This window comes from Sorex araneus, chromosome 5 (assembly GCF_027595985.1).
Source record: "Sorex araneus isolate mSorAra2 chromosome 5, mSorAra2.pri, whole genome shotgun sequence".
NCBI classification, from domain to species: domain Eukaryota; kingdom Metazoa; phylum Chordata; class Mammalia; order Eulipotyphla; family Soricidae; genus Sorex; species Sorex araneus.
The window spans coordinates 183,380,873-183,404,518 of NC_073306.1; the positions used below are offsets into that span (position 1 = coordinate 183,380,873).

The window sequence follows — 23,646 nt, forward strand, 5'->3', positions numbered from 1 at the left end:
AATTTTGACTTTCACATTTAGGCATTTACTAAAATGTGGTAGTGAGTCTTTGTGTAAGTCTGGTTTTCTTATATCTAATTTTCATTTTGTCTTGCCTTGACTATTCTTTCACCTAAATTTTTAATCACCTTGCCAAGTTCAAGATTTGAGGGGATTTTTTATTAGCATTTTAAAAAAACTGTAGTTCAGTTTGTTTGGGGACCACACCCAGCAGTGGTCAGGGCACTTAGGGTCACTTCTGATGGGCTCAGAAGACCATATGGGATGCCAGGACTCGATCCCCAGTCAAAAGTGTACAATACAAGCTCCCTCCTCACTGTACTGTCTCTTCTGCCCGTTCGAGCTTTGTATAGCTGCCTTCATAGTACTCCTTTAAAAGTAGTTGGAGGGGCTGGAGCAATAGCACAGCGGGTAGGGCGTTTGCCTTGCACGCGGCCAACCCGGATTCTAATCCCAGCATCCCATATGGTCCCCTGAGCACCACCAGGGGTAATTCCTGAGTGCAGAGCCAGGAGTAACCCCTGTGCATCGCCGGGTGTGACCCAAAAAAAAAAACAATAAAATAAAATAAAATAAAAGTAGTTGGAAACTCTGATGAGGTTCTGAGTTTGATCCACAGGACTGCAAAAACAGCAAAAATCTGGTGTAGAACCTCACTTCCCAAGGAATCTGCTTCCAGCCCTACAGTTTGATGTAGATACTCCCATTAGTATCCATTGTGTTCCTCAGTCATAGCATGTGAGAACAACTGCTGTTCGTTTCAGCATCACGTATAGGCACATGACAACTCTTATGCAGTGAGTGGATGAATGAATGAAGAATCGGTAAATAATATTGCAACTGAATGGCTGTTTTCACTCAACAGTGACTACCGAACGTCCCGTGCAGGTGAAGGTGGTCAAGGTCAAGAAATCTGATAAGGGGGATTTCTACAAAAGGCAGATTGCTTGGACCCTTCGAGACCTTGCTGTGGTTGATGCTAAAGATGCTATCAAGGTAAAGGTCGCTTTTTAAAAATGTTTAATTATAATAACTGCACTCTAGACTGTGGGCAGTGTTGGTAAGGGTGGTAGGAAAACTGGGGCCCGGGGGAGATCAGTTGATGAGCTCAGCAGTGCAGGCCTGTTGGTACCTGGAGCCCATTAGGGCTTCACACAGGAGTGCTCTGGGGCCATGCAGTAATGGTTCTATAGAACCCAGCACCTTACACATATTAGGCATGTATTCTTACCTCTCCTACTTTATATTTTTCTTAGCTTTTTACCTGTTTTCAGAAAATGATTTTTATTTTTTGATGTAGCATTATGTCTCCTAAGAGTTTTACTGCCAGGTTCAGTCTCCAACTTGCTGTTCTATGACTCTGGTCTACCACCTAAGCAAGAGTTATCAGAAGTGTATTATTCAACCTTGATTTTCCCACATCACACTCTCAGGCTACTAAACATAAGTACTGTGTGTTTATTGTATTGCTTTCGCTGTTGTATTTGTGTATGCACATGCACCATAAACTAGAGCAGAATAATCTTTTTTTTTTTTTTTGGCTTTTGGGATCATACCCAGCAGTGCTCAGGAGTTGCTCCTAGCTCTGCACTTAGGAATTACTCCTAGTGGTGCTCAGGGGACCATATGGAATGCCAGGGATTGGGCCCCAGTTGGCCATGTGCAAGGCAAACACCCTACCTCCTGTTTCATTGCTCTAACCCTAGAGCAGAATAATCTTGATTGTGCATTTCTGTATTAGACCAGGCATACTTAGTATAAAGTCCATGAACTTAGCTTTATTTTATTTATTTATTTATTTATTTTGGTTTTTAGGCCACATCCAGCAGTGCTTGGGGGCCCTCACAGCATTGCGTAGGAAACTGGCAGGGCTGGAGCTTGAATCTGGCACTACCATGCAAATTCCAGTGCTTTGGGCTATCTCTTTGACCCTAAAACTGTAAATCTAGTACAGAACTCGCCAGGGAGAGGGGTTTCCAGTGATTCTCAGCCGAGCAGATAGTGTGAGGTCCAGGGATGTGGTGCTGCTTAGACCTTGTGGTGCTGAGGGTTAATAGGTCACCCAGCAGTGCCAAAGCCCTCTAGGGCTGACCCCGGTCATATTCAGAGGACCTGGCATTGCTGAGGACTGACCTGGAGTCAGCCAGATGCGATGCAAGGCACCCATGTTGGTGCTTGGGTTATCTCTCCAGTACAAATTTAAAGTGAGGTGTTGTGGAGTTTTTTTTAAATGTTCTCATTGTTATGGTCATACCTACCTTAAAATTACATTTTAATAATACTGTCAAAGTGAGTCTTTGTTAGTTCTCATAAATTAATGTATAATCACCAGGTGAGTCCGCCAAAAGCTGGTCTTTTGAGACCATGGTTTGATGTTTGTGGTTCTAGTACAGGAAGTAGATACTTCATTTCGTTTCAAGAATGTAACTCTTACTCCTTTCACTTAAACCACACTCAAGCTCTAAGAAATGTTGAATATTTGATAATCTTTCTAAAAGTCTTCCTTTATTCCTGAAATCTCTAGACTTTTAATAGCAATACCATTTTTCAAAAAATACTAAGAACTTACCTGATTAAATTAGATGCTTCCTCAGCCTCATCCTGTCCAACCCCAAACATACCCAGCATTCTGGGGAAACTTTCATCACATCGATTTGTACTATCTAGGGTGCATTTTTAGATATCTTTTGATTTAGTTCTGTAAGTCATTGTTCTTGTTTAAAAGATACAAAGAAATAAACACGACTTTTGCAGGAAATTTTGTAAAGTAGTTTTTCAGGCAAAATAAAATCATGGTTTTACCCTCACCCTGGTATAGATACTCTGAGGAGTATCTCAGATACTCCTGTCATTGGAGTGATGGAGAAAATGACAGTCAGTTGATTCAAACAGAGAGAGAGAGAGAGAGAGAGAGAGAGAGAGAGAGAGAGAGAGAGAGAGAGAGAGAGAGAGAGAGTATGTGATTTGTCCACATCCAGTGATGCTCGGGGAAACATGAGTTGGTGGGGGTTGAACCCAGGCTTTTTGCATGTAGGGCATAAATTCAGCTTGTTGAATAATCTCTCCAGCCCCCAAACATTTTGGAAAAAAAAATATATGTACACACACACATATATATATAAGACAAAAATCTTAGGTAAACTGGACCTTTGTTTTTATTTCTCATTTATTGGGAATACCCAATTTTGTTAGATATGAAATATGAAAGCAGTAGTTAGTATGTGTTTTGAGCACATGCATATGTGCAAGAAAGTTTAAATGGAACTTTTAAAACACATTAATAAGTTATTGAACAATTTCTGTTACCATAGAGAGATCAAGAAGAGAGACTTTCTGGTAGGTTTCTGTTTAAGATAAAATACTTTGTGGGCTTTTTAGAAATACATCTCTATTAAAAATCCTTTTCCATTCAGTGGTTTTGCCCTTCTAACCCTATTGACTCACATGGTACACTAGCATTGCTAATTGCTTACTTGAATGTTTTCTTACAGCCAATACCTCATTGCTGACTCGCTTAATGGATTTCCTTTTTTCCATTTTATGTAGGCACCTTGATGTGTGTACTCTATATATGGATATTAAGATAAAATTTTTATACATAGTCTAACATTAGCCATTTGCTATCACACATTGATTGGTGTGAGTGTTGCCACGAGAGCATTCAGCTGCTCTGATGGTGTTATGGGAAGGATCCCAGGGAAGAGATCATTTCCCATCAGGTTTCACGTTAGATGCCAGTGCTCTTAGATTTTTTTAATAAGTAATGGGGCAATTACATTTTCATTGTAAATGCAGGTTTTTCATCTTTTGACACTTCAATTTTGCTTATTAAGTGATTCATGAAATTAATTAGCCACTCCATGCTGCTCTGATACTGTTGCATAGTGTACCACACTGTTGTGTCCCCATCCCAAAATGATCCCAGTGTTTCGCAGTCGTCTATGAAGTTTGTTACAATTGATATAACTTAATGTTTGAAATAACTTCCCTTTCTTCTGAGGTCTTCAGTTTACATTTTGTTTCCCCTCACACGAAGTAACACTTTAATTGAATATATTATTAATATGGTAATACCATTATTATTATTATTAATGTGCCACATTAAAAGCATTCCCATTTATCTTTTGATTCAACAGATGTTAAGAAAAGTACACATTCATATATTTTCATCTCTTATACAGTAACCAATTAGTTCTTCTCAAGGGAATTACTGATAATAATTATTAATAATAATAATAATACCTGGCCTGGAATTGTTGCTAAAATGAGACTTGAGCAACGTGGAAAAAGTTGCGCCATTTTTCACATAATTTGGCCTTCTTTGAAAATAATTTTTTTTCATTTTTTATGAATGAATCACCGTGAGGTACTGTTACAGACTTAAAAACTTTCATGCTTGCGTTTCAGTTATATAACGATCGAGTACCCACCCCTCCACCAGTGCCCATTTTCCACCACCAGTGGTCCCAGCATCCCTCCCACCACCCCCACCTTGTCCCTCCCCACCCCACCCCACCCCGCCTCTGTGGTAGAGCATTCCCTTTTGCTCTCTCTCCTTTTGGGTGTTTTGGTTTGCAATAGAGGTATCGAGTGGCCATCATGTTCAGTCTATAGCCTACTTTTAGCCCACATCTCCCATCCCGAGCGGGCTCTCCTAGCACCCTTTACTTGGTGGTCCCTTCTCTATCTGAACTGCCTTTTCCCCCAGCCTGTGAGGCCAGCCTCTAAGCTGTGGAGTAATCCTCCTGTACTGATCTCTACTATTCTTGGGTGTTAGTCTCCCATTCTTGAAAACACTTTTAAGACCTGTATGTTTTCACTTTTGTGAATCATTCTGTGTTTTCAGAATTGAAATTTGGAACAGTCCCTGTATTTCACCTCACTTGTCCTTAGAAACCAGACCTCAGTGTAGGTTGTACTTTTCTCATGTCTTAATTAGAATATATTTTCTTGATCAAGGAGTTAAGTCACAATTATGAGTAAAGTAGTAAAGAAAGAGTGTAATCTTAGCCCTTTTAAAAAAGCAATTTAAAAAGAAAAATTAGGGACTGGAGAGATTATACAGGATTAAGACTTGACTCCATATGGCCAACTCTGGTTTGACACCTGGCACTGTATATGATCCCCAGAGCATTGACAGGGCTCACTCCTGAACACAGCGCCAGCCCTAAGCCAAATCATATGTGGTCAAAATCCCTGCCCTCTCAATAAAGGAAAATTGGACCTACATCCAAACTGAAGACCATTGGCATCTTACAGACTAGGAAACTGAGACATGGAGCCATTACGTGGAGAGCATTTGTTTCCATTCATCAACTTATGAAGCATAGAAAGAAAAGTATTTTTAATCCAGTTTATCTTTTTTTTTCACTTTTTAAAAAAATTTAATCCCCCTGAGATACTTACAAAGCTTTCATGATTGAGTTTCAGTCATACAGTGATAGAACACCCATCCCTCCACCAGAGTCCATTTCCACCACCAATGTCCCAGTATCCCTCCAGCCACCTCCACCTCCACCCCATGCTACCCCCTGCCTCTGTGGCAGACAATTTCCTTTTAACTTTCTCTCCACTTTGAGGCATTATGGTTTACTGTATAGATACTGAGAAGCCATCATGTTTGGTCTTTTATCTACTTTCAACACTCATCTCCCTGAGAGGCAAAGTTTTTGTTTGTTAAATTGTTTGGTTTGGGATCACACCCAACCGTACTCCTGTCTCTGTTCAGGGATCACTCCTGGGGACATATGAGGCCCTGTGGAGTGAACTGGTTAAAGCAAGTGTCTTAACCCCTGTACTATCATTCCAGTGCCCTAGAGACAAAATTTTGACTATAAATTGAATTATCTGAACCTATTTTGTGCAAGTTACTTAGCAGATCTTTAATAGTGATTTTATTTTTCAACAGTAGATTTAGTTTCTTTTGACTTTACCAAATGTACATTTACAGTAATGAAAAAGGGATATATTTTTTTAACTAACAGCTTTTATGTTTTTATTTCAGGAAAATCCTGAATTTGATTTACATTTTGAAAAAATATATAAATGGGTTGCCAGCAGCACTGCTGAAAAGAATGCATTTATTTCATGCATTTGGAAATTGAATCAGCGTTATCTCCGAAAGAAAATTGACTTTGTCAATGTTAGCTCACAACTTTTGGAAGGTAAAGCTAAATAAGAATGTGTATGTGAAATCAAGTGTTTCTGTAAGTGAATATATAGTTTAGCATTAATCAGAGAATTACAACATTGAATTACCTTTTCATTTGTTTGTGGACCACACTTGGCAATACTCAGTGCTTGCTCCTGGCTCTGTGCTCAGCAATTATTCATGTTGGTGCTCACAGGACCCTGTACAGAACCAGGGATTGAGCCCTGGCAAGCGATGTGCAAGCAGCACCTTGCCTGCTGTACTATCTCTGTGACCCTGAAACCATTTTTACAAACAAAACTGAAATAAATGTTGACTTCCTATTAGAGAAATTGAGAGACGAGGTAAATGAAAATCATGATGAACTTAACCCTCAGAGATGCGGTTAAAATTTTGGTGAATATATTTCTAGTCTTTTTTTATGCATAGTTAATTACTTTAAATAAAGACATTTGTATCATTTCCTAAAATACTTTTCAGATAATCTATCATGAACATCTTTCTTACATCGACATTATTTTTAATGGGTCTGTGGTATTCCATTGTATGGATATATTATCACATATTTAACTGATCCTTGAAAAAAATTTTTCATTCTTTCTACTGTTTAAGCAACTATGAGATGACTATCCTTTGGCTGTATTTGTGCCAAGTGATTGTAGGTGGGATGATTTAAGAACACACATTTGGAGTCAAACTACCTGGCTTCATATTCTGACTTTTTCATATGTAAGTTATATGACCTCAGATTCCACAGTTTCCTTATCTAGAATTAGCGATAATGGTATCTACCTTAGAAAAATTATAAGGATTAAATTACTTAATATAAGAATGTGATGAGATTACTGTTAGGTATATAGTACCTCAAAATGTTACATATCAAGAGTGCCTTTAAAATATTAGTTATTATAAAATATATTTCTAATTATAAAATATTATTATATAGTACCCCAAAGCACTTACTATTATTCTGTTGTCAGGATAATATTCTTAGACTTTTAATAAGTAAATTCAGTTATTTGGGTCTCTAATATCTTTAATAATGTTACTGTGAATTATTTTGTTACAAGATTTTAAAAGTCTATTGTTGAAATGTTGGGTGAGACTTTGTTTTAAAATTTCACAAAGACATAAAAATTACAAGAAACTGGTTTTTTATACCTTTTGGATAAAATTAGCTATGTATCTTATCTCAAAGAAAACAGTTGAATTAACATTACATAGGTCAACAGAGTTTCTCATTATTGAGCAAAACACTTTAATTTACCCTTTTTATGTAATGGACATTATAGATTTGACCTAAATTTGTGTAACAATACTCTGTTGGGTGCAAACATCTGAAATTGCTGATACTCAGAGATTTCGACCTAAAAATAGAATTTCAGATACTTCAAACTATTTGCTTAGCCGTGAGGCTCTGTCCTTTCTGTTTTGTTCTACTCATTCATTTTCTGTTTGGCTGTGGGTCTTTCATTTCCCATACTCTTTCCAAACTTCTTTTCATTGTTGAGCTCATTAGCAGCCTCAGGCTTCCTGCTCGGGACTGCCGGAGGCCAGTCTCACGTGTCAGCCTTGTTCTGCTCCTGCCAAGGAAACTCCCCAGTTTGGAGCCCCAGTATCTGGCAGTTGAGTGTATTGAAAGAATGGCCTTCATATTTTTATGGTATATTTCCATTCCTTGAATGTAGTTTGATCTGTTTTGAGTAGCTTTAATTTTTTTTTTTTTCCCAATCTCAGGGTTGAACTTTCTAATAAGTTAACAAATGATTCAAAGTCTTGCTGCTTTATTAGCAAATACTGTTGTATTCAGGATCACTCCTGGCAGGGATCCGGGGACCATGTGCTGTGCTGGGAATTGAACCTAAGCAAAGCAATGCAGTACCAGCCCTCGCCATAGCCTTTTAATAGAAAACTAGTTTTTCCCGGGAGCTGTTGATTATTTATGCTAATAAATGGAACTCAGCAAGATAAGGCTTTTTTTAAAGAATGCTTTATTAGCAATTAAAGTGTAAAGTTTTCTCCTTCCTATTTTCTTCATTACTGAAACAAAAAAAAAATTTTAATGACGATATAAAGTTTGAAAAGCCAGCTTGAACTGATATTTGCTGTTTTCTTTGACTTTTATTAGTTTGGAGGGCATTGCTCAGGAGGCCTGGGCCCCTCCCAGCAATTCTAGCTGCTTGGGCCCTGAAGTGCCTGGGGCTACTCTGGACCCCTGGCAGAGCTTGGGGGTCTGTCCAGGGCTGTATCTAAGCAAATTCAGGGTTAATGTGCATGCAGTGCATGCACCCTAACCCCTGAACTCTCTCTCTGGCCTTGTGTGTTCTTTTAAAGTGCCTCATTCTTGTCCTTTGTAACAATGTTCGTGACTAATCCATTGTCAGGAGGGAGTGTCTGACTAAAGATTTGGAACCTTGAGTGAAAATAACTGGACTAAATGCATGAGTCACAGCTTACCCAAAAATAGCTCACAGGAGTCTTCTGTCTCCCAGTGTTTGCCTCCAAGGGTTAGTCGATACTGTTTCTTAAAAGACTAAGGAAAAGAGAAAAGATGCGTGTATTTTTAGTCTCTGTCAGAAAAATGAGTAAGAAAGTGAACTCTGAAAACTTAGCTTCTGTGGATCTTTCTATCTGTAGTTGATTTTGACATTGTCTTTTAAACCTTAATTTAGTGTGCCATTCAAATGAAATATGGGTAGTATTTTAAGTTTAAGCCTGTGTACTTTTCTACCCAGCTAATATTCTTTGCTTACTTTCCTCTGCTTTTTTCATACCTATTTACTCTCCAGAACTGCCTAAAGTTACAGAAGGTGCGTAACACCTTTTCTTCTTATTCTATTCCATATATTTTTATTACTTGCCATTGTTATGTTGGTTGCATATTTTATGAAATTGTGTACAGGAACAAGCTTATTGTTTCAAAATCCACATAAGTAATACATTTAATGCTAGTATTCACTGTTGACTCCCAAAGGCCTGTTTTGTGGAGATAAAATTCTTTTGAAATATTTACGATCATATCTGTTTATTTAAAAAATATTTTCTTGTGTAAGAAGCAATACAGAATGATTTGGGGAATCCTTACCCCCTAGTGCTAATAATGCCACTAATGACAGTTCACCAATTCCACAATGAATTAAAATGAGCTCATTCAGAGGACACAAAACTAGAAGAATTTGTATACTGGAACGTGTCACAGTCTGTACCAAACACTTTAGATCCCTCCTTTTGTATTCCCCTGGGATGGTATCCAAATCTAATTATCATTCTAAGGCTCACCATCTAAATCTAATTATCATTCCTAATTGTAAGTCCTTTGTTACTTTGAATTAACTGGGTTGTTTTGTTTGGGAAAAGTAGCTCTAGTAGTTCAATGCTGAGTGTAGGTACTTATTTTCATACAAGACTGTGAATATGTTTTTGGTTTTGGGTTTTGGGCCAAACCTAGTAGTGCTCAGGGATCACTCCTAAAGCTGCTGAAAGACTATATGTGGTGCCAGGGATCGAACCCTGGTCGACCTCGTAAAAGGCAAACGCCCATCCCACTCACTGGACTCTCCCGCCAGCATCACAAAACGATGAATGCATCAAGCACCCAAAACTTCTGATGCAGCTTGTGTGTCCTTTAAAGTTTATGAAAAAAGACAGTATTAGGAGTTGATAGGGGTTGAAAATGTTTTTTATTTTAATTCTCTTATTAAACATTTCAACCTTTGTTATTAAAATACTCTCACTAAATATATTTCGTGAAAACACTGAATTGCAATGTTGTCAAAAAGGACCTTTTAGTCTTTTGTTTCTGAGCATAGTATTATTTAAATGTTTATTTCAAACAGCCATGGTGCTGCTTCTTACTATAGAGCCATTGTGAAAGCATTTATAGCTCTAACATTTAGAAATTTTATAAGAGCATGTGAACTTTTTAAAACAAACTTCCATTGCTGTTTTTATTGCTCAAAATAAATTATATCATTGGTACCTTTTTCATTTTAATCAAGTAATTTTTTAAAAAATGTAGCACAGATGAAAAGAATTAAAATAATAGAAAAAATTTACCTAGAAAAAAGGAAAGCAAATTGTTTTCATGTTCTTGTATCCATAATCAGTATTTTGTTAGAACAACCACCACTTCAAGTTAGGAAAAGGGGGTGGGGTTTATTTCCATGGGTTTCATTTTGGCTTTTGCATTTTAGTTTATGCTTGGGAAATTGTTACTAAAGCCTATTTTATCACAAGTCAGTGAATTAGACTGCATGCTTTTTCTTTAATAAAATGATATTAACATATGCAATTCTTTCTTCAAATAAGAATTCTTTTTCATATAATTTGAATCCTTCTTTCCTATTTTTCCAGCCACTAAATGTGACCTGTGCTTATCACTGACTTTACCTAAAATGTATCATGTTACAGTCCTTCTTGCTTTTTCTCATTTCTTTTATTTTTAATTTTTACCTCCTTTAAGAGTCTGTTCCAAGCGGAGAAAATCAGAGTGTGGCTGGAGGCGATGAAGAAGCTGTGGATGAATACCAAGAGTTAAATGCAAGAGAGGAGCAGGATATTGAAATTATGATGGAAGGGTGCGAATGTGCAATCTCTAATGCTGAGGCCTTTGCAGAAAGGTTGTCCAGAGAGCTGCAAGTGCTTGATGGGGTAAGACTTTCTCTGACCTCCGAGTGAGTGACCCGGAGTGGATTGAGAAGGCTGCCTGATATTCCCGTTCTGCTGTAGCATTTTGCCTGGAGTGGGTTTACTGCTTCCTTTCTCCGAGAGCGCATTACCATCTCCCATCAGTCTGCCACTCTGTGCGAAGGACCCAACCGTTTGTTAGTGGCACTAAGGTTCTAGATTTAGGAAAGTTCTTGATATGAAGTGATAGAAGAAAAAAGTGGCCATCTGGGATCAACTTGGGAATTGATTTCTCCCCCAGCCTCTGAATACAAAAGGAAAGCATTTTTGTGGTTGGAAAAAAAACAATAAAGGAAATAAATTGAGCTGAGGTAAGGTAATCAATCATTTTCCCAAAGAAAATGGAACCGTTAAAGAATCGGCTTCGGAAAATAGGAACATTAAGGAATGAGGACCTACTTGCTTAAGAGTTTGATGCATCTGGCATAATATCTTGGAATCAGGGAATACGGAGAGAGCTCAGGGTACTGGGGAATATGTAAGGCTAAAGTTTGGCCACTGGTACCTCATAGTCCCTGAGCATCACTGGATGTAGGCCCAGAGACCCCCACAAGTACTGCTGGGTGTGACCAGGGTGGCCCCCTAATCACTAAGATAACCCTAGTGGCCTCAAGATTCATGGGCCGGAACAGTACTGCACCAGCAGCCAAATCATTGAGCTATCTGGTTGACCACTGCCAAAATTGACCCCTGACCCCCCCTTGAGTACCTTCTTGAAGGTCCTCCTTACCCTACTCCCCACCAACCACATGTTTTGAAATCAGTCATTTTTATCTGTGTACACAGTTTCTGAGTATGTAATTTAAGCTCCAGCTACAGGAAGTTAAGAGCTAAAAGTAGTACGTAGGGAGAGCAGTCTATACTAAAACTGTTTTGAGGTTTGATTTGTTTTTATTTTGACAAGATAAGCATACGTAATTCTCTGAGGATAGGAATATTTTAAAAGATTCCCCCAGATTTTTCATGTTTTATACATGAAAGTTACAGAGGTTGTGAGGTTAAACCCCAGCCCAGAGATAGCATGGATAGTCCACATTTACAAATGTGTGAGACTCACTGAAAGCAAAGTTTTGGAGAGACTTCAAGGTACTCAGTAGAGTCTGTCCAGGTGCCAGTTCCTGCTTTGCCACTTATGAGATACATTTGGTGGATCTGAGCCCTGCTGCTGACTCTTAAAGTGGGTGGCATTAGAATTTAATTATAAATATAAAATAAAGCAACTTATGAAATCGCAGTATCAATGATGCATTACTTTTCAAAAAATTCCTTGTTGCGGCCAGAGAGAGAGTACAAATTAGGTGCTTGCCATGCACGCGTCTGATGCAGGTGTGATCCCTGGCAGCCATGCTGTCTCCAAGAGTGATCCCTCAGTGCAGAGCCAGAAGTAAGCCCTGAGTGCCACTGGATGCAGCCCTAAAACCAAAGAATAAAAACAAAAAACATTCCTTGTTGAGAGCAGGACAGTCCTTGTTGAATCCAAGGGTTAAGGTAGTTGTAGGGTAACATAGCTTCAGGTAATTTAGGTTTATTGGGTTACTCCCGTCACAGTGCTCCCATTCCTCTGTGTTTATTTGTAGCTTCTTTCTTAGTGTTCTGTTGACTTGTAAATAATGTTTTTCTCTTCTCCTTGAGTCTTTTGCAAAGTTTATTCAGAGCAAGTCCTTTTTGTATGGACACAGGAAGACTTAACAAATGTTATGCTTTTGTAACCTGGGAGTCATTTGACTCTACATGATATTTTCCTCCAGGGCATCTGTTCTCTTGACCTAAGCCTCAGCTGCCCTTACTTCCTAGCAACCCCAAAGCAGGGTCCCAACAGGGGACGAGAAGGACCCAGGGCAAGCGGTGAGTTGTGTGCTACCCTGGCATCGAGATGGGTCTGGCCAAAGTGCCTAATGCTTAACTATAAGTTAAGAGCTTGATCATGAACAAATGCTGTCATGATCCAAACAGTGATAACTAGATTTGGACCCTGCTAGGGTGAGAAATAATTAATCTGGCCTGAGTGCTGTGGTCTGAGCCTATGGCAAGATGTTGCCAGGAGAGCTGCCTTGCAAGCCTCAATGTATCTCTTGCTATGTCCATGCAAAAATAACTAGTATTAAGATGTTAATGAGTGTTTGGAATGGGGAGAGGAGAAAAAACCCTTAAGAGGTATTTTGCCTACTGGCAGTCAGGAAGGGCTTTTAAAACGCCCCTAGGTTATGTTCCCTTAAAACCTGACAGCCCTCAGGAAGGGCTTTATTATGTTGATTTTGCTACCTGGCTGGGTGTAACCTAGGGGCAAGGGTGAGAGAGGAAAAAGGGAGTTAGAGAGATGGAAAGGCTTGGCAGTTGATCCAGAGAGAGGATGGAGCTGGGAGTGCGGAAGATGAGAAAGATGGAAGATTGAATAAACGGTAACTAATCAGCAACCAGCTTGGTCCTCGTTCTTCCTTCGCCTGTCCTTGACCACCAGCCTTCCCGATCCAGTCCACACACTGCGGTTCCAGGGCACTGAACTCGGGCGGTGAGACACAGCCGCCCTGAGAGCCCGAGAGTGCACGCGCCCCTTCGGCGCGAGCTTTAGTTTTTTACAGGTAGTGGCCTCGAAGGCAGTCTTGATTTGATCCCCAATCCGACATATGGTCTCTGTATCACTGCCAAGAGTGATCTCTCAGCGCAGCGCCAGGAAGATGCTCTGAGCACTGCCAGATAAGGCCCTCAAACCCAAAACAAAATTGCAGGTTTTGTCCTCACACCATGATACCTTTCTTTTTTTTTTTTGGCTCTGGGGCCATACACTACGGTGCTCAGGGCTTACTCCTGGTCCTGTACTCAGGGATCTCTACTGGCAGGATTCGGGACCATATGGGTTGCTGGGGTTAGCGCTGTGTAAGGCAGACCCCCTACCCACGGTACCATCACTCCTGCCCAACCTTCTTAATGTTATTAATGTTGTTTAGTGGTTTTTTTATTCTCTTTCCTAATGAATATTGCATGTATGTTCCAAGTCACTGTATTGCATTGCACTTTAATTTTAGATTTGGTAGTTTCTGTATTTCAGAGAATTCAGAATCAATAGAATTGTTTCGAAAACAGTAATAAAGAATAGTGTAAATAAGGTTTATTACTGCTTTGTCTGGAAAAATTATAGTCACAAATGAAAGAGAAAGCATGTGATGATAGAAGGAGCTGTCTTGTAGCCACATGCTTTCCCACATTCTGTCAAAATTGTATTATAAATTAATTCCTTGTATTGATTAAGGGCTGACATGCTACTACTCCCCTCTTGATTAAAGTAAAACAATAAGTGGTTATACTTTTATTTAGGGTTTTATATGAATGGTAAGTACAGAAACATGACACTTTGTAGGATTAGAAGAAATGTTAAAATATCACTTTATCTAATACTTATTGACTTATAAAAATAGAATATATCATTACTGATAGTACATTGTGGGGCAGAACCCTACTTGACCAATCTGTGGAAATACACTGAAATATAGTTTCTACCTAACCTTAATAACAAAATCCAGTGTAACTTCTTGAAATAGTGTGTAAAAAAGGAATCGTAAACATAGGGTGACAAGGTAATAGGATGTGCCGAGTTTTATGTCAATCTTTGTCAGTCTGCTGGCAGAGAGGGCACAATTTTCTCTTACGTTTCTTTTACACACTTAAATAATACAAAGTGTTACTTTCTAGGCCAACATTCAGTCCATCATGGCCTCCGAGAAGCAAGTGAACATCCTAATGAAGTTGCTGGACGAGGCTCTCAAGGAGGTGGATCAGATTGAATCAAAACTAAGCAGTTACGAGGAAATGCTGCAGAGTGTGAAAGAGCAAATGGATCAGATCTCTGAAAGCAACCACCTCATTCATCTTAGTAACACTAATAACGTAAAACTCCTTTCTGAGATAGAGTTCCTTGTGGTAAGTGTGCTTATAAATTACCACCACACTCGGCAATAAACTAGCCTCGGCATATAAGCCCACTTGTAAGCAATTGCCTCATTCTTTCTACCTAAATAATTTGAAAGAGCAGCTGGTGATTGGACTAAGTAGCATTTCATTTGTGGATTTCTCAAAATGACATGTTCAAATGGTGGCTTATGTATTTTCCAGAACCACATGGACTTGGCCAAAGGTCACATAAAGGCACTTCACGAAGGAGACCTTGCTTCTTCCCGAGGCATTGAGGCCTGCACCAATGCAGCCGACGCCCTCCTGCAGTGCATGAATGTAGCTCTTCGACCAGGTGTGTTCCTTGGCAATGATCAAATCTGATCAAAGTTTTGAAACAGAGTTTGTAACTCGATGGAAGGCTTTTGGCAAGAAACACAAAACAACAAGTGGCACAGGACTAAGCTATTAGCTGTCCAGACAAGTTTCACTTATTTTCAAGCATAATTTCTCTTGGCAGCAAGAACTTCATTTCGGTTCCTCCCAGTTGTCCTGCAAGGACTCTAGTTAGCTCTTACTTTCCCTAAGTGCTGCCCACGGATCCTGAGACCTAGTGTGTGTTTTGGTGAGAGCAGAGAGCATACGGTTTTATTAGACCAGCGGTTCCAAAACCTGGTTTTAACCTCAGAATCACCAGCAGGACTTTTTTATTCATTTAGCTACAAATCGCCAGATTCTGTAGGTCTAGATGGAAGCACCAGAATCCACGTTCCTCCCAGCTCTCTTAAGGATGTTGAGGCAGGGTCACACTTTTGAGAGTCCCTGTGAACTTACTATTTTCTTCCTTGCCAGAAAGCTAGTAAGATTATTCTGTGCTACACATACTCCCATATAACCTCCACCACAGACAGATGCCGTTCGGTGTTCTGTAATGAGCCTCCCTAGATCTTTTTTTTTTATATAAGTTAGTTCACAATATTTGATTATATTCAATATTTAAACACCAATCCCACCACCATTACACCTTCCCACCACCAAATTTGGAGTGTTTTCATCCCAAGCCCCAATAACTGTCCCAAAACACAACCAAATAATATATTTTGTATTGTTTGTTATGAAGAACTGCTGAATATGCTTACAAAAAAGTGTTTATATAGGAAACAGTGTGAAGATTGTTCTATTTTGTCAGGAGCCTTTAAGACATTCTATAGAATATCACTAACATGTTGTTAAAGTTTGGGTGATTTGAACTTTGGTAAATATATCTGAAAATATGTATAAATGGATATATATATATATATATATATATCTTCCCCTCTATGATTTGTTGCCTTCTATCTGAACTCCATCAAATATGGTGTGGTAATTATGGCGAATGGGTAGGGAGTGTCTTATGATGTGTTGCGCGGCCACACAAGCAGCCTTGTGGTCCAGGAATATGTTCACTGTTATGTGAGGCTCAGCCAGAGTGTGTGGGGAGCGGCCTTGAGCATGGCGGCAGTTGGGTTGTAGAGGTTTTTGGCTGCTGGAGCTGGGGCTGGGAGGGCTCTCACCTGCCCCCCTCTGGGGCGCCCCGAGTAAAGCAGCCTGGCACGGGACCCGGTGGCATTGCTATGGGGGCCTCATGTTATGCTCTCCCCAGATCTTCTGGCCCATGCAGTCAATCAGGAACTGTCCTCCTTGCAGGCCACGACATGCTGCTGGCGGTCAGGCAGCAGCAGCAGCGCTTCAGTGACCTACGAGAGCATTTCGCGCGGAGACTGGCCAGCCACCTGAATAACGTTTTTGTTCAGCAGGTAATCTTACTTCACTATCAGAATGCCAGCTTCCTGTCACCTCTTTGTGGACCACCTTAAATGTACATTACCGCAAGAAACTTGGGTATGCCTAGTGTGGACCACAGTGCATTTTTTGACGCACTTGTTTTGATCTTACAGTTTTTCAGGGTGTGTGTATTTTGTCACATATATATATATAGACAGTCCAGTTCTCTTTGAGCTAAATTCCCTGATTCTAAAAAGCAGATAAATGACGGCATGTTTACTGTGTGTTCCACTTAGGCAGCCTTACTTGTTAAAAGAAAGTCATATTTAGTACATGTTGACAGTTTGGCCTGTTTTCTTTTTTCAGTAACTGGGGGTGATAGCCAGAACTTGATTCAGAGTTTTAAATGTTTCATTGGCTCTGTGTACTCATATACCTGAGAATATACCTGCATACGGTATTGTGTTAATGAGAAAAATTATTAGCCCAGTGGTAAATTTTAGTTGATTTAAACTTGTATAAATTCTTGTCTATGTTATATATATATACATTTGTTTATATTTATATATACTTTTATATATATTTGTTTTGTTTTGGGGTTACACCCAGTGATGCTCAGGGGTTACTCCTGGCTGTGCACTCAGGAATTACTCCTGGCAGTGCTCAGAGACCATATGGGGTGCTGGGAATTGAACCCGGGTCAGGTGTATGCAAGGCAAATGCCCTACCCGCAATACTATCTCTCCAGCCCAATAGCCTATTTTTTACATATAATAGTGTTATAATTAAGGTTATGACGATATTATTAATAAGAATATTACAAAGAGATTTGGGGAGTTGGGGTTATGGGGAGGGTTTAGACCACACCTCCCACTGCTTGGAGGGTATTCCCAGATCTGTGGGGGGGCCTTTCCTGGCTCTGTGCTCCAGGCCAGCTCTGTACTCATGGGAGGTTTGGAGGACCTTGTGCAGGAGCTCAAATAGGGTCAGCCACTTGCAAGGAAAACTTCTTGACTCCTGTGCAATCTCTCCATCCCTATACAGGGATTTTAATGGAAGCCATTTTAACCGCTAGAGAATAATTACTTTTTTCACATTCTTTGTCTTTTACTAGAGTTACTAAGAAGGAAACGGGGGTGGGGGGGAACTTGTTGGGCAAGAAATATTGTATGAAACATTGGATTCTTGTTTTGTTTTTACTTTGCAGGATTCTAAATCATTGTTTTTACTGTATTTTATTTCCAATTAGTTTACTCAGGCCCTCATTCAGCTCTATAACAGGTCCTACTTTCTTTCGGTGCCTGTGAGTACATTCAATTTGGCTCAAGCGTCTCGGATTTTTTCCCCCAATAGTTTGCTAAACTTAACAGCAACTTGGTATTGATTGTAACTTGCTGATTTAAGCTACCTGTTAACCATATTGAAGTTTTTTAATGTTCCATAGCAAGAAGTTTATTTTGGCAAAAAAAAAAAAAAAAAGGCACTTAATCTCTTGTTGCTTGCCTTTCTTCCTAGCATTCACTCACTTACTCTTACTCTTACTCTTACTTACTTAGACATCACTTGCCAGGTGACTAAGACGCATACCAGCCATTTCCTTGGGATAAATAGACTCTGAGTAGCTCCCAGTCTAGGGAAATAAGAAAAACAAATACAACCTGGAAATACGGATATTATGATAGTGATATGAAAATGTCAAGGAGGAACCCCAACTAAACATATGAGGAGACTGTGGAGGTACTCAGTATTTCTCTTGGCCTAAAAGTATCAGGAGAGGAGCTGGAGCAATAGTACAGCGGGCAGGGCATTTGCCCTGCACTCGGCTGACCCGAGTTTAATCCCCAGCATCCCATATGGTCCCCCAAGCACCACCAGAAGTGATTCCTGAGTGCAGAGCCAGGAGTAACCCTAAAATATCTCTGGGTGTGACCCAAAAAGTGGGAAAAAAAAAAGTATCAGGAGAAAAGCAAACCTAGAATTTCACAGGAAATAATAATAAAAAAAAAACTATCCTGAATCTTTATTTATTTGCAATTGTATTTATTTTTATCTTTTTGGGTCACACTTGGTGATGCTCAGGGATCACTTCCAACTCTGCATTCTGGAATTAATCCTGGTAGTACTTGCGAGACTGTATGGGATGCTGCGTGCAAGGCAACACCCTACCTGCTTGGCTATTGCTCTGATCCCAATTCACAGTTTTTCTTATATTATTCTTCTAATTATATATATATGTGTGTGTGTGTAAATACGTATACATGTATATGGGTGCACACAATTTCTTAGCCTTGGGAAGAAAAGAAAAACCAGCATTGATACTGACACAAACATTGACAGTGACATTTGTAGGCGGCATAAAAAAAAAAATCAGTCAGCAGATGGTAATCCCTTCTGTACCCTGCCTTGTTTGTTATAACATGCGGTTAGGATTTTGCTTCTTTGCCTTATAAACTAATGACTGTGTGTAAAATGACTGCCTCCCAGCTCTGAAAATCTAATAAGTATTCTCACCTGTGAGTGATGCATGTTAAAAACCAGAATGTGTCAACCACTTTAGGATGTTCTGTAAAACGTGGATGGGGATGTCCCAAGTACAGAAAAAGATACTGCTTATGTCTTCAATTCAGTGCACCAGATCACTTGGCCAGAGATTTGGAAGATGTGGGTCTTTCTTGTCCTGGTTATGAGACAGACTATCTGGGAGAATTTGATGACTGTATGATGGTATATTGTCTGTCACCAAATATTCATTATCTACGTATTATGTACTCACTGTTGTCCATGGGTAAGAATAAAGAAATAGAAAAATAGAAATGTTCCCACTCTGAAGATATTTGTAAGGATTTAAGACAAACTAAAGCACTGCAGCACAAGTTCCCAGACTTACTGGAGCAACAGTCCCCTTCTTTTTTTTAATTTTATTTTTTTATTGAATCACAGTGAGATACACCGTTAAAAAGCTCTCATGATCCGGTTTCAGTCATACAATGCTCCAACACCTATCCCTCTACCAGTGTACATTTTCCACCAGAAAATGGTAGAAAATGTACACAGGTACACCAGTTGCTCAGATTTAAGAAAACAACATAAACCTGTCTTAATATAGAAGGAAAAGATTTTCATATCTTGAAAGTTTACTCAGCATTTGATGTGAATGTATCCTTTCTGAAAGCGCTACTGCCGCAGTGACTGACAGTGTGACACTGACGCCAAACTTCTCGCATAGAAGTCCCAGTCTGGGGGCTAGAACCGGAGTTGGTGGGTAAGGCATCTGCCTTGCGAGTGGCCAACCCGGGTTCAATCCCCTGAACCCACCAGCAATAATCCTTGAGCACAGAGCCAGGAGTCAATCCTATGTGCCTCAGGGTGTGATCCCAAAACAAACAACACTAACACAACAAAAATCCCAGTCTGTTACCTTCTAGCTGGGTGACCTGGGATGTGTTTGGACTTTGTGCCACTTTGATAACTTTATCTAAATAATGAACTCATTGAAAAACCTATCTTATTAATAGGGTTGTTGTGAATATAGTTTTATCATGTGTTAATACTTGAAGCAATGAGTGCCTAACTATAGTTAAAGTGTTCAGTATTAGCTAATTTTATTACAGATTCTAATGTATACATTAATGCATATTCATTTACTGTTTTTAAGAAACATACTTAGATTAATTTGATAAAACCTAATATCTTAATTATAAGTGATGTTAATAACAGTTTTGTTATTTTTTTAAAATGAGAACAAGTACCTTGAAAATTATTGTGAATAGGTTTTATGTAGAATATCTGGCAAAGTAGTGGGAATTCATAGTTACTGTTACTAATTTAAGAAGGAACAAAGTGTCTTTATGGTAAATATATATATGTAAAGAATAAAATCCTTTGATAAAGTCTAAATGGGACAATTATTGACTGAATTAAGCAATAGAAGTATTTTATTTGCTTATTTTATATAGTTGTTTTGAAATCATTTTCTCGATAATCTTTGGTTAGCACATTTACTCCAGCTTGATAGTGATGATATTCTTCATATTAGAAATGAATTTTTCAGGTAATGTTTTAAAATGCTATTTACAAAACAAAGCTTTATGTGAAGATGCTATTTAAATTATAAATTTAAATCAACAGGAACTAATAATTCTTTCATTTTCAGGAAAGATTTTTTAATGCAAGAGTTTTCTTGACACTAAAATAACTAATTGCATAATCACCTACATAAATAGTTGTAAGACACAATTATCTTGAGTCTTGAATTATAGAGAAAAATTGTAAAGATTGTTTTTGATAGTGAAAAGATATTTAAAATTTTCATTAGTGAAGACGGTATTTTAAAAGCACTTAGAATCTCTAACAAGTTTGTCAAAATTCTTTCCCTTTTAACAGTAAACAGATACACAACTTAGAGATATTAGTAGACCTGAAACTATATTAGATACTGTAGTGTGCAAGTATCTAATTTAATGTGAGCCTGATCATCTTTCTGATGTTAGTCAACAAACATTTACATAATGTCTCTGTGACTCTTTATGACTATAATTAGAGATGCAGTGTGTAAGTTAGTGGTAATACCTGTTATTCTGTCCATGCTTAATAGTCTTTACTTAGTTTTCTTTAAAAAAAAAAAATGCCAGTGCCATGGCATTCCAGTTATACAGATTAGTTCCATGGGGGTGTGGGGAATTGGGCCACACCCAGCTGTGCCAGGGATCACTCCCGGTGGGCTCAGGGGACCATGTGGGATGCCAGGTTGACCATGCGGAAGGCAGTCTCTCTCCTTCCTGCTGTGCTATCGCTACGGCTCCTGGTTCCTTTTGTTTAACTGTAACTCTTAGTTCACTCTGCTGGAAGGTGCCATCAGTGTGTGTTTAGTGAGCCATCAGGAAAAAAATATTGCCCTGGGGTCATGTTTCCGTAACCAAATTTCCTTAACAAATCTTACTGCAGAATTATTTGCCTCCTTAGACCAGTAATTTTTTATTTCTGGGTACTCCTTATTTAAAAGAAAACATATGTATAGCCACTAAGTTCTTGTTTTATGTATATAATAAAACATAAGGTAGAAGAAGTAAATGCTCTTTAAGTTATAAGAATTTGACTTCAGGATATTTGTAAAATCACATTTATCTATACATATATGTATATGCATATATATATGTATTTTTTCACTTTAGGTAACTACCAGGAAAATAAGTGGACAATGCTTCAAGTATAATATCCAGTGGGTGTAATTTTAATACAGTTTTCACAAAATACTAACAAATAACTTAAAATGATCTAGGCAAATCAGATAGAATTAGATTTACTTTATAAACACGTCTTTTTTCTTTGGTACTTTTTCTGGGTTGTTTTTGCTTTGGGGCCATACCCAGCAGTGCTCGGGGGTAACTCCTGGCTCTGAACTCAGGAATCATTCCTGGGAATCATTCCTGGCGGGCTCTGAGGGCCGTATGGGATGCTGGGGATCAAACCCGGGTCTGCAGTGTGCATGCAAGAGCCTTACCAGCTGTACTATCTCTCCAGCTCCTTGGGTACATATTTTCAAAGGGAGCCTGCCCCTTTTAATTTCAACTTCCCATGTCTTAGATACTGGTTTACAGTCCCAGACAAATATTTATTAATAACGTGAGAGCTGGATTGTTTAAAAGAGAGTTGGGAAGATGTTTATCATTTTAGATAACAGTAATAGTTGGCTGTTACAATTTTTGAGTTGGATTAAACATTTGATAAGCATACTTTTAGGAAAAACTGAAAATAAAATTGATGGTTAAGATTCAAGTTCTAGTTTCCCTCCACTGTGACCTGAGAACTTTAAGTCAGATTTAACCCTCTGAGGTTTATCAGTTTCTTATTCTAGAAAATGAAGTAATTGGATCAGATGATGTACCAAGGCTGTTCTCCAAAACAAAAGTTACAATGCATCATCTAACTGAGACTCTGTAACTTACTGTATAAAAGTCTTTCACATGGAGGGGGGGGCAGTGGGCCTTCCAGAGTGGTTGAGACAGCCAGTGGTGTTCAGGGCTTACTAATTTCTCTGTTCAAGGATCATGTCTGATGATGCTCAAGGGACCATATATGGTGTTAGGGATCACATCTGGGTAACCATCTTACCTCCTGTTATATCTCTTTGGCCTATCTGTAAAAGCCTTTTTAAAGGTTTGAAAATAAAAACACTTGAGTTACTTAATAAATTAGCGAAATTTTCAGTTAAATTATTAACTTGAGCTTCACCTATAGTTTTTCCTATTTCTAAAATTCTATAGCCCATATTTATCTGTTGCTTTAAATAGTATAGAACTCTAATGGAGGACGGGGGAGGTAGTGCAGTGGGTAGGGTGCTTGCCTGGCACATGCCTGACCTGGCCTTATCCCCAGCACCATATATGGTCCCCCAAACTTTGCCAGCCAGGAGTAAGTTCTGAGCACTGCTAGGTGTGGCCTCAAAACAAACAGAAAAGACCCTCTAATGGACAGATTAGGATAGGTAATTGGTCTAAATGGCTTCTCTGGTGAGTTTCATAATACAGGTTATATCATAGAGTTTATTTGCTTCATAAGTTGTAAGATGATATGATTTGTGGGACACAATCCTGATTAAAATATTCACACTCCACTCCTTTAGAAGATAAGCTGATTAGTTGATTTTTCAGAGTGCCATTCTTCTGTGTTTATGATTATTTGATGGTAGTGTTCCATTGATAGACACAGGATGATGCAGAAAAGTAAGTACTTGGTTTTTACCTTTCTTTGGTGTTGTTTTGCTTAGGCATTCTTACTCATTGCTTAGCATTTTCAGTTACAACCACATCTCTTTATACTGCCTAAGATATTTATTTATTTACTCTAGGGTCATGATCAGAGTTCAACTCTTGCACAACACTCAGTTGAACTGACTTTACCCAATCATCATCCGTTTCATAGAGACTTGCTCCGATATGCCAAGCTGATGGAGTGGCTAAAGAGTACAGATTATGGAAAATATGAGGGACTAACGAAGGTATGAGTTTGACCTCAATATCTCACACAAGTGTAGTCTTCTAGAGTCGGTAGTTATGTATCTATTCCTTTATTTATATAAATATAAAAATATTTATAGTTTATATAATATAAAATATTTAAATGTAATATTTAGATGCTGCTGTAGACCTCTAGCAAAGCAG

At 38.8% G+C, this 23,646-nt stretch overlaps 1 protein-coding gene across 7 annotated transcripts in view; it reads left to right on the forward strand.

Moving 5' to 3' along the window:
* Positions 1 to 23,646, forward strand: part of EXOC1 (exocyst complex component 1) — a 57,268-nt gene that overhangs the window by 7,293 nt on the left and 26,329 nt on the right. For 2 of the 7 annotated variants that reach the window (XM_055138302.1, XM_055138304.1), the window contains exons 3-11: positions 866 to 996; positions 6,005 to 6,164; positions 8,941 to 8,961; positions 10,614 to 10,801; positions 14,525 to 14,752; positions 14,945 to 15,077; positions 16,409 to 16,518; positions 17,736 to 17,789; positions 23,334 to 23,483. In XM_055138302.1, coding sequence (XP_054994277.1) covers positions 866 to 996; positions 6,005 to 6,164; positions 8,941 to 8,961; positions 10,614 to 10,801; positions 14,525 to 14,752; positions 14,945 to 15,077; positions 16,409 to 16,518; positions 17,736 to 17,789; positions 23,334 to 23,483 — 1,175 coding nt within the window. The remainder of the gene's footprint in view (positions 1 to 865; positions 997 to 6,004; positions 6,165 to 8,940; positions 8,962 to 10,613; positions 10,802 to 14,524; positions 14,753 to 14,944; positions 15,078 to 16,408; positions 16,519 to 17,735; positions 17,790 to 23,333; positions 23,484 to 23,646) is intronic. The other 5 variants (XM_055138305.1, XM_055138307.1, XM_004616442.2 and 2 more) reach the window with 3 other exon arrangements.